Source organism: Tachyglossus aculeatus, chromosome X5 (genome assembly GCF_015852505.1).
Source record: "Tachyglossus aculeatus isolate mTacAcu1 chromosome X5, mTacAcu1.pri, whole genome shotgun sequence".
Classification (NCBI taxonomy): Eukaryota; Metazoa; Chordata; class Mammalia; order Monotremata; family Tachyglossidae; genus Tachyglossus; species Tachyglossus aculeatus.
In genome coordinates this window covers 9,800,477-9,814,014 of record NC_052097.1, presented here as the reverse complement: position 1 = coordinate 9,814,014, position 13,538 = coordinate 9,800,477, and the positions used below count along the sequence as shown (strand labels likewise).

Genomic DNA, 13,538 nt, shown 5'->3' with positions numbered 1-13,538 from the left:
AAGCCCCCCCATTTCAATGGACCAATGACATTTATTACTGTGTGCAGACCGCAAGACTGTAAATTCACTATGGGAAGGAAACATGTCTACTATTTATATTGTACTCTCTCAAGTGCTCAGGACCGTGCTATGCACACAGTAAGTGCTCAATAAATGCCATGGGTTGATAGCACAGCATTGTTCTTAAAGCTTGGGAGAGAACAGTGCCGTCAGAAGACGTGAGCCCTGCCCACGAGGAGCTCTCATTTCAGATGGGAAGGAAGCATAACTGCAATGAGGGGCTGGAGCTATGTGCTGGTTCAAAACAGGGAGGGCCTCAAACTCGCTACTCTGTTGTTCGGTTTCACTCTGGAGGAAAAACACATTAGCGCCTGCTGATGTGAGGTAGAAGGCCCGGTGAGGGGTGGGGAAGGGACTCGGCACAAATACTCCAAGGGTGGAGGAAATAAATTAAGAGGTGAAGCCTTTATCACAGGACTAGGAAGACATTCTAAAAGGAAGAGTCCAGAGCCCGCATAGGGTGCCCAAAGACAACCTGGTTTGAATTCTGCCCAGTTAACCCCGCTCCTCTCTTTCCCCTTGATAAGAAAGGAAGTTGTGAACTACCCCACGAAGCTGGGGGGAAGGGGCCGCCCCCTCTCCAGAGGCAGAGACCATGCTGGGGAAAAAACGAAGGTCACATCTCCCCCCAGGCCGCCTTCGGGAGGCTCCCGTTGGCAGAAACTTAGGCCCAGTTCTGCTCCATCCCACCTCCATCCTTCCTCCGGACGAACTCATCTCTGGGGTTGACTTTGGCTGGTCCTCAAAGCCAGGGCCGGGCAGTACCAGAAATCGGAGGAATCTGAACGAACCCTCCACGGAAATCCAGGGATGTGGTCTTCCTGGGACAAGTGCCAGCCATCCCTCCCGACGGCTGGGGGAGAGGGTCCCATCACGGCAGCTCAAGGGAGAGGGAAGTCACCTCCCACGATGACTCCCTTGAGCTTCAGCCTCTTTCACTTCCTAAAGTACGACAGTCTTCAACAAACGGGAAAGAAAAAGAAAGATGTAATTCTGCTTTTCGCTTCAGGCACGATCCCCGGGGAAGTCTCCTGTAGTGATCTAGGTTTCTTAGCTTCTTCCCTGGATGCCGCATTTTCGTGAAATTCAAGACTCCTATAAAAAAAAAAAACCCACCCAATCCCAAAATACAGGGCTTTCACAGAAAGCAACATGCAACGATAGGGACGTGTCAGCATAGCCGTCTCCCTCAGGCCTCGGCTCGGCCTGTGGGCCCAGAAACTCCCCCGACTTTGCCCTGGGGGGTCTCCGGAGGTCTGAGTCTGCGGCCGTCACGTCCAAAGTCTTTAGGGTCTCTCTTCCTTCGCCCCGCGTGAGGGAAACACCCGCCGGCCTGGGCTTCACCAGTCAGAGCTTGATGTCCTGGGATTCTGACATTTTGGCCAGCGTCTTCTTCACTCTCAGGGCTGTGAGTCGAGAGGCGGGATTATGGGCCCAGCATTCGGCCATGAGCTTCCCCATCTGTCTCAGACACTGCGGGGAGACGACAGGAGAGTCAGGGCCAACCCAGGAGCTGGAAGATCCCTGCCATCTTTTCGGGGGTGGGGGGGGGATGGCATGGAAGGGATGGAGAGCTACTCAAGCCCGCGGGTGCCAACTCCAACTCGGCCCGGCGAGGAACTTTAATCAGAATGGTGGTGGTTGTCAAGCACTTCCTGCGGGCCAAACGTTGTGCTGAACAATACGGTAGATATACAAGATCATCAGCTCAGAACCAGTCTCTGTCCTCCACAGGGCTTGTGGTCTAAGCAGGAGGGAGAATAGGAAAAACTCCCCATTTTACAGATGAGGAAATGGAGGTCCAGAGAACTTTGAAGTGACTTTTGGACATTTGATATTCGCCCCACCCACAACCTCACAGCACCTATGTACACATCTTTAAATTACATATTACCAAATTATTTATTCGTATTAATTTCTGTCTCCCCCTTTAGACTGCAAGCTCGTTAATGTTAGGGAACGTGTCTGCTGATTCTGTTGTATTTGTGCTCTCCCAAGCGTGTAGTTCAGTGTTCCACACATAGTAAGCGCTCAATAAGTACGACTGTTTATTTGACTGACTTGCCCTAGGTCACACAGCAGTGCTGGAATTAGAATCCAGGTCCTTCATTCCCTGGCTTTGGGCTCTTTCCACAAGGTGGCATTGCTTCATCTGCTATGGAATTCTGAAGCCATCCTGCTAAGGGAATGCTCCAAATCCCATGATCCGTGCACCCGTGCCTGTTCCCAGATTTCATACTCTCTTCCAAGTTTGACTCCCTTTGACACAGTGCCCATTGTACAATACCCAAAACAAACCCTGCTAGTCTCAGATCCCAGCCAACTGCTCTAATAATGATGCGACACTCAACCCTATGGATATCTGACATCACTTCAGGAGTAGCGTCTTAGTAGTAGTGGCTGTGGTACTGACTGAGTGCCCGTTTGGGGGACTGTGCTGTATTCGAAATTTGGAGAAGTACAGGAATAACAAAATGACAGTTTCCCTATCCACGAGGAGCTCCCACTCTAATGGAGGAGATGGAGGCAAAACAAATCAAAGTGACTGAACGTGCAACTAGAAATCAGACACACAAAAGCGCACAGGGATGGGTGTAGTAAGAAACCAGGGCTACAGATGGGTGACGGGTTTAGGCGACTTAATGCCCGTACCATCCATCCTTGGACAAACCCGATTTTTCGTCCTCAAAATCCTTGGTGGAAAGAGCACCTTTGCTCCACAGGAAGGTTGTCCTTGCCTGGGGCTGGCTCCTTTGGAATCCAGGCGGAGCTGTACCCAAAAATAGTGGGAATGCCAGGGATTTATCAGCCTGTCAGAGCCCTGTGCCAGCTAAGGAACCCCAGCTGGGGGAGTCTAGATGCTGCCAGGTCACAGCCGCACCTTGTATCCTTGCTCTGAAATCACTATCAAATCAAACATCCTAAATGGCTGCCCTGTTCCTCAGTTTCCTCATCCCAAAAATGGGGTTGTGGTATTTCTTAAGTGTTTATTATGTGCCAAGCACTGTACTAAGCTCTGTACAAGCAAATCAGATTGGACATACAAATGGGGCTCACAGTCTCAATCCCCATTTCACAGATGAGATAACTGAGGCCCAGAGAAGTGACTTGCCCAAGGTCTAGGATGCCTGTCCTCCTTCCCTCCTAGATTGCAAGCTCTTTATTTGGCTAGGATGATGACTGATTTCGTTATCCCGTATTAACCTCAGGGAGTATTGTACAGGTCGACCCCTGGCCTCAGGGAGGGTCCTTAAAACCCTCGTGATAATCAGCTCGGAGATGATCAGAGGGTGGGACGACATGAATATGGGAACAAAAGGCCAGTGGGAAAAACCGGGATCCGACGCGCCTCAGCTGTGGCCGAACGGGAAAAGGTAGAAGCGGCGAGCTCAGGGCTATAGCAGGATTCCCGGCCCGCTCTCTGCAGGATCTCCGTGTGGGGATGAGGTGTTCTCGGGTGCCCAGTGGCCCCGGGGCAGGAGGAGCCAAGCTGAAGCATGGGGTTCAGGGGGAGGGGTGGGGTGCGGTCGCCATCCTGGCCTTACCTCATCGCTCCGCCACCGGTTGGGGAAGGAAGGCCGCAGTTTCTTGAGGCAAACCGTCTCCCGCACGTCCTCGTAGGAGGGGTCGCTGGGCACCAGATCGTGGTAGGGGAGCTGGTATTCTTCCACCATCCCTGAAAGAGGTTTGACAGCTGCGTTACTAGGGAGTTGAAACGGGAGCCAGTGCTCCAGACGGGCCCTGGGGGATCAGGATGAAGAGCGGGAAAGGTGCCCCGTGGGAAAAGCAAAACGGATCCAAAAGCCCTTGGGACGGAGGCTTTGGCCAAGATGCTTGCAGATGGGGCTTCTAAGTAAGGAATAGAAAGTCAGCAGTGCGGCCTAAGGGAAAGATTCCGGGTCTGAGAGTCAAGGGGCCTGGGTTCTAACTCCACCTCCACCAACTGCCTGCTGTGTTAACGTCTCTGCACCCCAGTTTCCTCATCTGTAAAATGGGGATTAAATACCTCTAACTCCCTCCCTCTTAGGCTGTGAGTCTCATGGAGGACAAGAACTGGGCCCCACCAGATTATCTTGCAGCTGCCACAGTGTTTACCACACCTCTTGTATCAATCAATCAATCGTATTTATTGAGCGCTTACTGTGTGCAGAGTACTGTACTAAGCACTTGGGAAGTACAAGTTGGCAACATATAGAGACAGTCCCTACCCAACAGTGGGCTCACTGTCTGTAGTACAGTGCTCTGCACACAGTAAGCACTCAATAAATACGATTGAATGAATGAATAAATAGTAGGTGTTTAATAAAATCACACGGACACTATTATTACCAATAAAGAAAATCATAGTGCTTTTCTAACCTCTTATCTAAATACATTGATGGCATTTGTTTCTAAACTGTGAGCCCACTGTTGGGTAGGGATCATCTCTATATGTCGACAACCTGTACTTCCCAAGCTCTTAGTACAGTGCTCTGCACACAGTAAGCGCTCAATAAATACGGTTGATTGATTGATTGATTTGTTAAGAGTTTACTATGTATAAAGCACTGTTCTATGTGCTGATAAAAGCAAGCACTCCCTTGGATGACTTACTTTTTAAATCGCTATTGACAAATAGAAAATTTGGAACATTTTTCACTCCTCTGTGTCTTCAGTGCAACTGAAGCAATGTGGCCAAATGGACAGGTTATGGATCTGGGGATCAGACTGTCTGTTAAGTGACCTTGGGCAAGTCACTTCACTTTTCTGTAGCTCAGTTTCCTCACTCTGTAAAATAGGGATTAAGATCGAAAGTCCCATTTGGGTCATGGACTGTGTCCAACCTGATTAGCTTGTATCTACCCCAGTGCTTAGATAGTGCCTGGCACATAGTAAACACTTAAAGAATACCACAAAAAAAAAAAAAATGACGAAACAGTCAGACTCAGCAGCACACTCTAAGACTGCTTGGCACATCCAGTTCTGGGCCAGAATTTCGGAATGGTATTTGATGCTCTCCACAATAATAGTAATAATAATGGTACTTGATAAACACTATGTGTTAAGCATTGTTCTAAGCGCTGGACTAGATACAAGATCATCAGGTTGGACACAGTCCTTGTCTCAGTCTCACATGGGGCTCACAGTATTAATCCCTATTTTACAGATGAAGGAACTGAGGCACAGCAAAGTTAAGTGACTTGCCCAAGGTCACAAAGCAGACAAATGACAGACAGAATTAGAACCCAGGTCCTCCTGTCTCCTAACCATTAGGCCAAACCTCTTCTAAACAAAAGGTACATTTTACCCAATTAGCCAGTTTTCCCCAGTCACCCAGCATGTCAAAATCAATCGTATTTATTGAGCGCTTACTGTGTGCAGAACCAAAATGAATCACATCCTAAATCACCTGGCCTCGCTTTCTAAATGGTCTGATAACCGGGAATATGTCTCCATTAAGATACCCTGGAATTGCCTTCCTAGGGACGAAGTCTAATTCATTGCCCCAAAATACCTTAAGATCTGGCTAATTATGGACAAGAGACATGTCTAACGACTCTATAATCTCCCAAGATCTTAGTTCAGAGCTCTGCACAGAGTAAGCACTCAATAATTATCATTGATGATAGTTGCTCAATGGGGAACAGGTCTAGACAAAGATCTGGGAGTTGAGATGTCCCCTTTGCTACGGGCCTGCTGTGTGGCTATGGATAAATCCATGAACCTCTCCGTGCCTCAGTCTCCCCCTCCAAGGTTACCTACCTCTTAAACTGTGAGCCCCACGTGGGACAGAGACTGCGTCCGATCTGACCTTAGCTACCCCAGGGCTTGGAACAGAATAACATCTTAAATCCATAATGACTACTCCTAATTCTGCTAGCAGAAAAACAAGAATTAACATCATGGAGAGGAAACAAAATCAGTCCCATCTTCAACTGTGGACTGCCTCTTCCTCATACCTGCTTGCACCCACAGTTTTAATAATAATTATAGCATTTGCTAAATGTCAAGCACTGTGCTAAGCACTGGGATAGATATACCACAATCCGATCAGACGTAGTCCCTGTCCCACACTGGGATCATAATTTAAGCCAGAGAGGGTGGATGGATATTTATTCCCCATTCTTCAGATAAGGAAGCACAGACACAGAGAAGTTAGGTGACTTGCCTAAGGTCAAACAGCTAGCTAGTGGCAAAGCCGGGATTAGAACCCAGACCTCCTGACCCCAGTACCTGTGTTCTTTTCACTAGGCCATGCTCCTTCTTAGGAGGTGTTTAATTCAAAAAATGTGTCTTTAGTTCAGAACCAAGAGACAAGAAAGGCAGTGGCTAATAGCTCTGTGTTGGATTGGACAATTCTATCTACGAACATAAGAGTAAGACAATGCCATTACTGGGTCAGACATCCAGTGAAGTAGTCCAGGATTTTGTCTCTAAAAAGGGCAGTGGGAAGCTCTGAGGAACCTTGTTATGTTGTGATGGCAGCCCTCCTGACACCCATCAGACATCCCTAACCTTCCCCCACAAAGCCCTAGTTGAGGCTGCTCGCTCATGAGCTCTAGAGCAAGTCTCATTAAATTTAGATTTTGAAAATATCGATCATATTTATTGAGTGCTGTGTGCAGAGCACCGTACTAAGCACTTGGGAGAATATAATATAATAAAGTTGGGAGACATGCTCCCTGCCCACAGTGAACTGACAGTCCAGACTGTAATATGAAATCAAATGGACAAGATTCAATTTTTCGAGGTCTTTTCTCCCCTGAAAGAATAAACCACCCCAGAGGAGTTTCTAGTGTCCCTTCTCCAACACCTACAGTGCGTTACATTTGCTCTGGTGTTAGACAGGTATATCAATTTCATCTTTGTCACAGAAGGAAAACCGAGGCCCAAAAAATATTGCTGACAATACTGGGTCCAGATCACTTGAGGGGCTCTACTTTCCCGGAGCCATTTTGAAACCTCACATCTCTGACTGGGGCATTTTCATATAGGGTGAATCTTTGCACTTCCTCAAACTCTGGGCTTCAAAAATAGGAACCTGAGCAGAAAGACAATCAAATAGAAGTCGACACGGAAACAGGCGTCCACTCCATTTCAAAATCTCATATCTCTGACTGGGGCATTTTCATATAGGGTGAATCTTTGCACTTCCTCAAACTCTGGGCTTCAAAAATAGGAACCTAAGCAGAAAGACAATCAAATAGAAGTCGACACGGAAACAGGCGTCCACTCCATTTCAAAAGCCCGGTTCGTTCAGGGGGTGGTTCCAAAGAGGCCCGTTCTCTCAAAGAAAGGCCAGATCCCAGCTTTCCAGGGGGAAACATTCTCGCCACTCACCTCCAGACACACATCTTCTAGCGATCTCCCATAAGATGAGACCAAAACTGTACATGTCGGCCATGATGTATGACTGGAAGTGGTTGCGGTTCAAGCTCTCATCCAGGACCTCGGGAGGCATGTAGCGTTTCGTGCCCACTCTGGTGTTGGGGGGGATATCCACCTCGTTGGTGTCACTGAGGAAAATTTCAGCAAAAGACACTGCGGTCACTATTGGAACCAGACCCCCTCCGAAATGGAGGTCAAGGAGATGCAAGTACAGTCGACTGAGACACGGACAACTGATCGATTCCCAAACAAGGCCAAAGCACGTTAATGGAATCCTTTGGCGGTTGGGGGAAGTCGTTTTGGGAAGGACTGGTGGTCATATTCTATGCACTCTGCCAGCTCTAAGCCTGGGCATCGCTTGACAGGAACCACTGCCGCCTGGTCTTGGAGGGAGCATTCAGTACAGGGTCTCGCTGAAAGCTCCTTGCCCTGGGGCCTGTTTGCGGAGAGTGGCAGAGTGGCAGAGTGGCCTCGGGAAGCCAAGTATGTGTGTGAGGCTAATTAGCAAACAAACAGCATGGCTTAGTGGTTAGAACAAGGGCCTGGGAGACAGAAGGTCATGAGTTCTAATCCCAGCTCTGCTGTGTGACCTTGGGTAAGCCACTTCACTTCTCTAGGCCTCAGTTCCCTCATCTATAAAATGGGGACTGAGACTGTGGGCCCCAAATGGGACAGGGCTGTGTTCAACCCAATTTGCTGGTATCTACCCCAGCGCTTAATAGCGTGTCTGGCACATATTAAGTGCTTAACAAATACCATTATTATTATTATTATTATCATTAATTCCAGCAGCCAGGGCTGGGTTTCATATACCCCATCTGAAAATAACTTTAATGTCTATCTCCTCCACTAGATTCCAAGTTATTTGTGGGCAGGAATGGTGACTACTAGAGCTATTATATTATCATCAATCGTAGTTATTGAGCGCTTACTGTGTGCAGAGCACTGTACTAAGCGCTTAGCGCTATTATATTGTACTCTAGCTCACTGTTGACAAGGAATGTGACTACTAATTCTGAAATACTATACGCTCCCAAGCGCTTAAAGTGCCCTGCTCACAGTCAGTGCTCGATAAATACAATCGATTGACTGATTGATTGCTCTACACATAGTAAGTGCTCAATAAATCCCTCTAGACTGTAAGCTCGATGTGGGCAGGGAATGTATTTGTTATACTGTACTCGCCCTAGCACTTAGTACAGTGCTCAGTAATAATAATAATAATAATAATGGCATTTATTAAGCGCTTACTATGTGCACAGCCCTGTTCTAAGCGCTGGGGAGGTTACAAGGTGATCAGGTTGTCCCAGGGGGGGCTCACAGTCTTAATCCCCATTTTACAGATGAGGGAACTGAGGCACAGAGAAGTTAAGTGACTTGCCCAAAGTCACACAGTATGTGCTCAATAAATACCACTGATTGATTCCCAAGTCCCATCAACCAGCCCTCTAGTACTTTACATACAAAATTATTTATACCATCCCACAGCATTTAGATATATATGTATGATCAACTCATAAGTTTCTTATCCTGATTGCCCCACTTGTAAATATCCTAAGGTATGCCTCCTCCATAAGAGTGGAAGCTCCCTGTGGGCAGGGAACCTATCACATTTTTTATTTGTAGCTTTTTTTTTTTTTAACATTTCCCAAGCACTTATTATAGTGCACTCAAAAGATATGAATTCTCCTCCTAATTTTGCAGCTTCTGTACTCCCAGGATAAGCCCCCAAGCCAGGAGGGATTCCAGGGCCTGCTTTGATTTTGCTGGTCAGATCCCAGCTCCCAACTCCAGAGGATGAAGTGACTCCAGCACATTATCAGCTGTTCTTTCCCTTTGATCTAGCCCAGCCTGTCCTAAAAGGCAATCGGATTAGCTTGGCAGGACTTTGGCTTCACAAACCCTGCCAGTTGCTATCTCCTTCTCTCTGGGGAGTTGACACAATCCTTTTTCTGGTTTTATACTTTGGAAAATATACCCCCCTGAACAGTTTTCAGGGGTAAAAGCAGCATTTTTCCCTTTTATCTAATATGAAGAATTCACATGGGTTTCCACATGATGAAACTCAACTGTTAGGGGGGTTGGGGGCGTCTTCCTCATCAAGGAGAGGATGGAAATGTCTCTCGGACTTCAAAAAAGTAGTTTTTGAGTTTCAGTGAAAAGTGTGATCTTTCAAGGAAAAGTGGAAATTGATCCGTAGCCTCCTAGACCGACCCTCCCCACCCGCCTCCCGACATACACACATCCCCAATCCCACCCCCACCCCACCTAGCTCCTGGCTTAAGTTCTAGGAGAAAGAAAAAGTGAATGGAAGGAAAGGACAAGACCAGGAAAATGTGGGGGCTTTCTCAATGTCAAAATACTGGTGTTAACACACACTCTCTCTCTCACACACACACCCACCCCGCCCAAGTTATGGGAGAGAGAAAAAATTGAATAGAAGGAAAAGAAGAGACTAGGAAAATACAGGGTTTTTTCTGTATACTTAATACTAAAATATTAGTGTTTTACTGATCTAGTAAAACACACACACACACACACATATACATATACATACATGTATTCTCTTACTTTCAGCCCCTGGCTCAAGTTCTCGAAGAGAGAAAAAACTGAATGGAAGGAAAGGGACTGGGAAAATGTGGGGTTTTCCCACAAATCGAAAGGTTGGTGTTTTACTGACCTAATGAACTTCACTGCCAAACCCAGGTCTGCTATGCAGCAGGTCCCGTTTCTCTTCACCAGGATGTTCTTGCTTTTCAGGTCCCGGTGGGCGATCGCCGGCTTGCCTTGGGTGCTGAAGATCTCCGTGTGCAGGTGGCACAAGCCACTGACGGAGGAGTAGGCCAGCTTTAGCATGGCCTTGCTGTCCAGGGTGGTGGATTTCAGATAGTCGTACAGAGAGCCATTCTCGTGGTAGTCCGTGATCAGGTACAGCTGAGTCCAGGAGCCTGTGCCTTTGATATCTGCAGCGATGAACCCTGGCCAGTGGAAGGAACAGGAAGGGGGAAAATACCATTAGGAATTTGGGGGAAGGATTTTTTCAACACTAAGATACCTATTCCTGGAACAGCATCATCATCAGTGGCATTTGCTGATCATATAATACTACTAATAATGGTGGTATTTGTTAAGCGCTTACTATGTGCAAAGCACTGTTCTAAGCATTGGGGGGGATACAAGGTGATCAGGTTGTCCCACGTGGGGCTCACAGTCTTAATCCCCATTTGACAGATGACGGAACTGAGGCCCAGAGAAGTTAAGTGACTTGCCCAAAGTCACACAGCTGACAATTGGCAGAGCTGGGATTTGAACCCATGACCTCCGACTCCAAAGCCCGTGCTCTTTCCACTTAGCCATGCTGCTTCTCTTATATACTATGTGCAGAGCACTGTACTAAGCACTTGGGAAAGTACAATATACAGAGTTGACAGACACGTTCCCTGCCCACAATGAGCTCACGGTCTAGAGCGGTGACCCTCAGACGGTCTTGTGTTTAGCTGCAAATTTGGCTGTTGAATCAATACCTCCAATTAAATGACCGATACCATCCCGAACTGATTTCAATCACCCAGGAAGAGAGGGGAACTTTACCCTCTCGGAATGGATTATTTTCTGGATGGTGCATTAACTCTTTCCAAGGTTCCAGAAATCCAAAATTATATTGTATTATAATATTATAATACAATGAACTGTATTTATTAAGCACTTACTCCGTGCCGGGCACTGTACTAAGCACTAGGGTAGATGTAAGCTAATCCGGTTGGACCCAGCCCCCATCCCACCTGGGGCTCGGAGACAAAGGGAGAGGGAGAACAAATATTGACTCCCCATTTTACAGATGAGGAAATGGAGGCCCAGAGAAGTGATGTGACTTGCCCAAGCTCTCACAGCAGGCAAGAGGTAGAGCCAGGATGAAAATGCAATTCCTCTGACACTTAGGGACATCCCAGTAAGATTTAATTTGCTGAATGGGTGGTGGCAATACTAGTGCTTGCTGAACGCCCCAAACTGACTGGTCCCCTTCCTGCTCTCCTGGCCTTGTCAGATCTCTGGAATTAAAGGAAGGAAATCTCCAGAAACAGTGATTTTCCGGGCACAGTGGCTTCTCCTCCCCCTGGCAACTTGGGAGCGGCTGGCACAAAGAACCCCTCAAAGTCATCATCACTAATGGCACTTATTGAGCGCTTACTGTGTGCAAAGCATTATACTACGTGCTAGGGGGAATACAATACAATAGACTTGGCAGATACGTACCCTGCCCGCAATGAGCTTCCAGTCTAGAGGGAGCGGGTAGCAGGGAGCGCCGGATTTTCCACTCACCCAAGATATTTTCATGCCGCATCAATACGGTCTGATATATTTCCGTCTCCCTGAACCAGCTGGCTTCTTCGGTGGTGAAAAACACCTTGACGGCTACTTTTTCGCCACGCCACCGTCCCATCCAAACTTCCCCGTAGCGACCTTTTCCGATCTGCTTCACCATCTGAATCTGCTTTGCTATCGTCCTTTGGACCTGTGAAATCCCAAACATGTGGTTAGCGAAGGTGGGGTAATGGTTCAATGTCATTATCATGCCTGGGTGAGGAAAGGGCTTCTATTAGTCCTAGCTCTCATCACTAATTCCCTGCACTCAGTCCTGGAAGAAACATTCATTAAATATCCTTGTGATTTCCCCATCCCATTGTTGGCTTTTGGCCGGCAGACATCTCAATAAATCAATCCATGGTAAGAATTGAGTGTTTACTGTGTTCGGAGCACTGTACTAAGTGCTTGGGAAAGCATAATCAATCAATCAGTGGCATTTAGAGAAGCGGAATAGTCTGGTGGCAAGAGAGCTCGTGGGTTCTAATTCCGGCTCCGCCACCTGTCTGCTGTGTGACCTTGGGCAAGCCATTTAACTTCTCTGTGCCTCAGTTACCTCATCTGTAAAAATGGGGATAAAGATTGTGAGTCACACGTGGGACAACCTAATTAACTTATACCTACCCCAGCACTTAGTACAGTGCTTGGCACATAGTAAGTGCTTAACAAATACCATAATAATAATTATTATTGTTATTATTATTATTATTGACTGTGTAATACAATCTTATCTCTCTCACCACCGACCTCTTGCTCACATCCTCTCTTCTGTCTGCCACTGTCTACCCCTTCACACCCAGCAGACCACTGCTCTCCTCACATCTCCTCCAGGAAGGCTTTCCTGGACTAAACTCTCCCCCACCCACCCATTTCTGCACTTTCCTCGGATATTTCCATTTGAGCAATTCCACAACCCTTAGCATATGGGGACACATATTCCTCCCTGACTCTCCAGCCTTTCTGTACATGTCCCGGTTGCTTCTCCCTGTCTGAAATTTGCTTTAGTGCCTGTCTCCCCTGCTAGACTCTAAGGTCTTTGAGGGAAAGGATAGAGCCTGTCTACTCCACTGTATCCTCCCAAAGGCTTAGTACAGTGTTCTGCACAAAGCAAGCGCTTGGAAAATACTACTTGTTGAGGACACAACTAGGAAACAATCTCCTTGCAGCCCTCCCACTCCATCCCCTAATAATTTTTAATAATTGTGGTATTTGTTAAGTGCTTACTATGTGCTCAACACTGTAAAAACAGTGGGGTAGATACAAGATCATCAGGTCCCATGTGGGGTTCAAAGTTTAAGTAGGAGGGAGAACAGGTATTGAATCCCAATTGTGCAGATGAGCCAACTGAGGCACAGAGAAGTCAAGTGACTTGCCCAAGATCACACACCAGACAAAGGATGGAGCCAAGATTAGAACCCAGGTGCTTCTGACTCTCATTCATTCATTCATTCAACTGTATTTATTCATTGAGGGCTTACTATGTGTCAAGCACTGTACTACACACTTGGGAAAGTATAATACAACAATAAACAGTCACAGGCCCGTGCTCTATCCAATGGACACACTGCTTCTCTAGACTGTAATCAATCAATCATGTTTATTGAGCGCTTACCGTGTGCACAGCACTGTACTAAGCGCTTGGGAAGTACAAGTTGGCAACATATAGAGACAGTCCCTACCCAATAGTGGGCACACAGTCTAGAAGGCTGTAAGCTTCTTGTGGGAAGAAACATGTCTACCAACTCTGA

The 13,538-nt window shown here is 47.1% G+C and overlaps 1 protein-coding gene across 1 annotated transcript in view; it reads right to left on the bottom strand.

Annotated features, from left to right (window-relative positions):
- Positions 1-568: 568 nt before the first annotated feature.
- BMPR1B (bone morphogenetic protein receptor type 1B) overlaps positions 569-13,538 on the bottom strand; it is a 71,631-nt gene continuing 58,661 nt past the window's right edge. The window contains exons 7-11 of the mRNA XM_038769304.1: positions 11,749-11,941; positions 10,109-10,406; positions 7,381-7,556; positions 3,606-3,736; positions 569-1,533 (exon numbers count right to left, since the gene is read on the bottom strand). Of these exons, the coding sequence (XP_038625232.1) occupies positions 1,408-1,533; positions 3,606-3,736; positions 7,381-7,556; positions 10,109-10,406; positions 11,749-11,941 (924 nt within the window). The 3' untranslated portion in view covers positions 569-1,407. The remainder of the gene's footprint in view (positions 1,534-3,605; positions 3,737-7,380; positions 7,557-10,108; positions 10,407-11,748; positions 11,942-13,538) is intronic.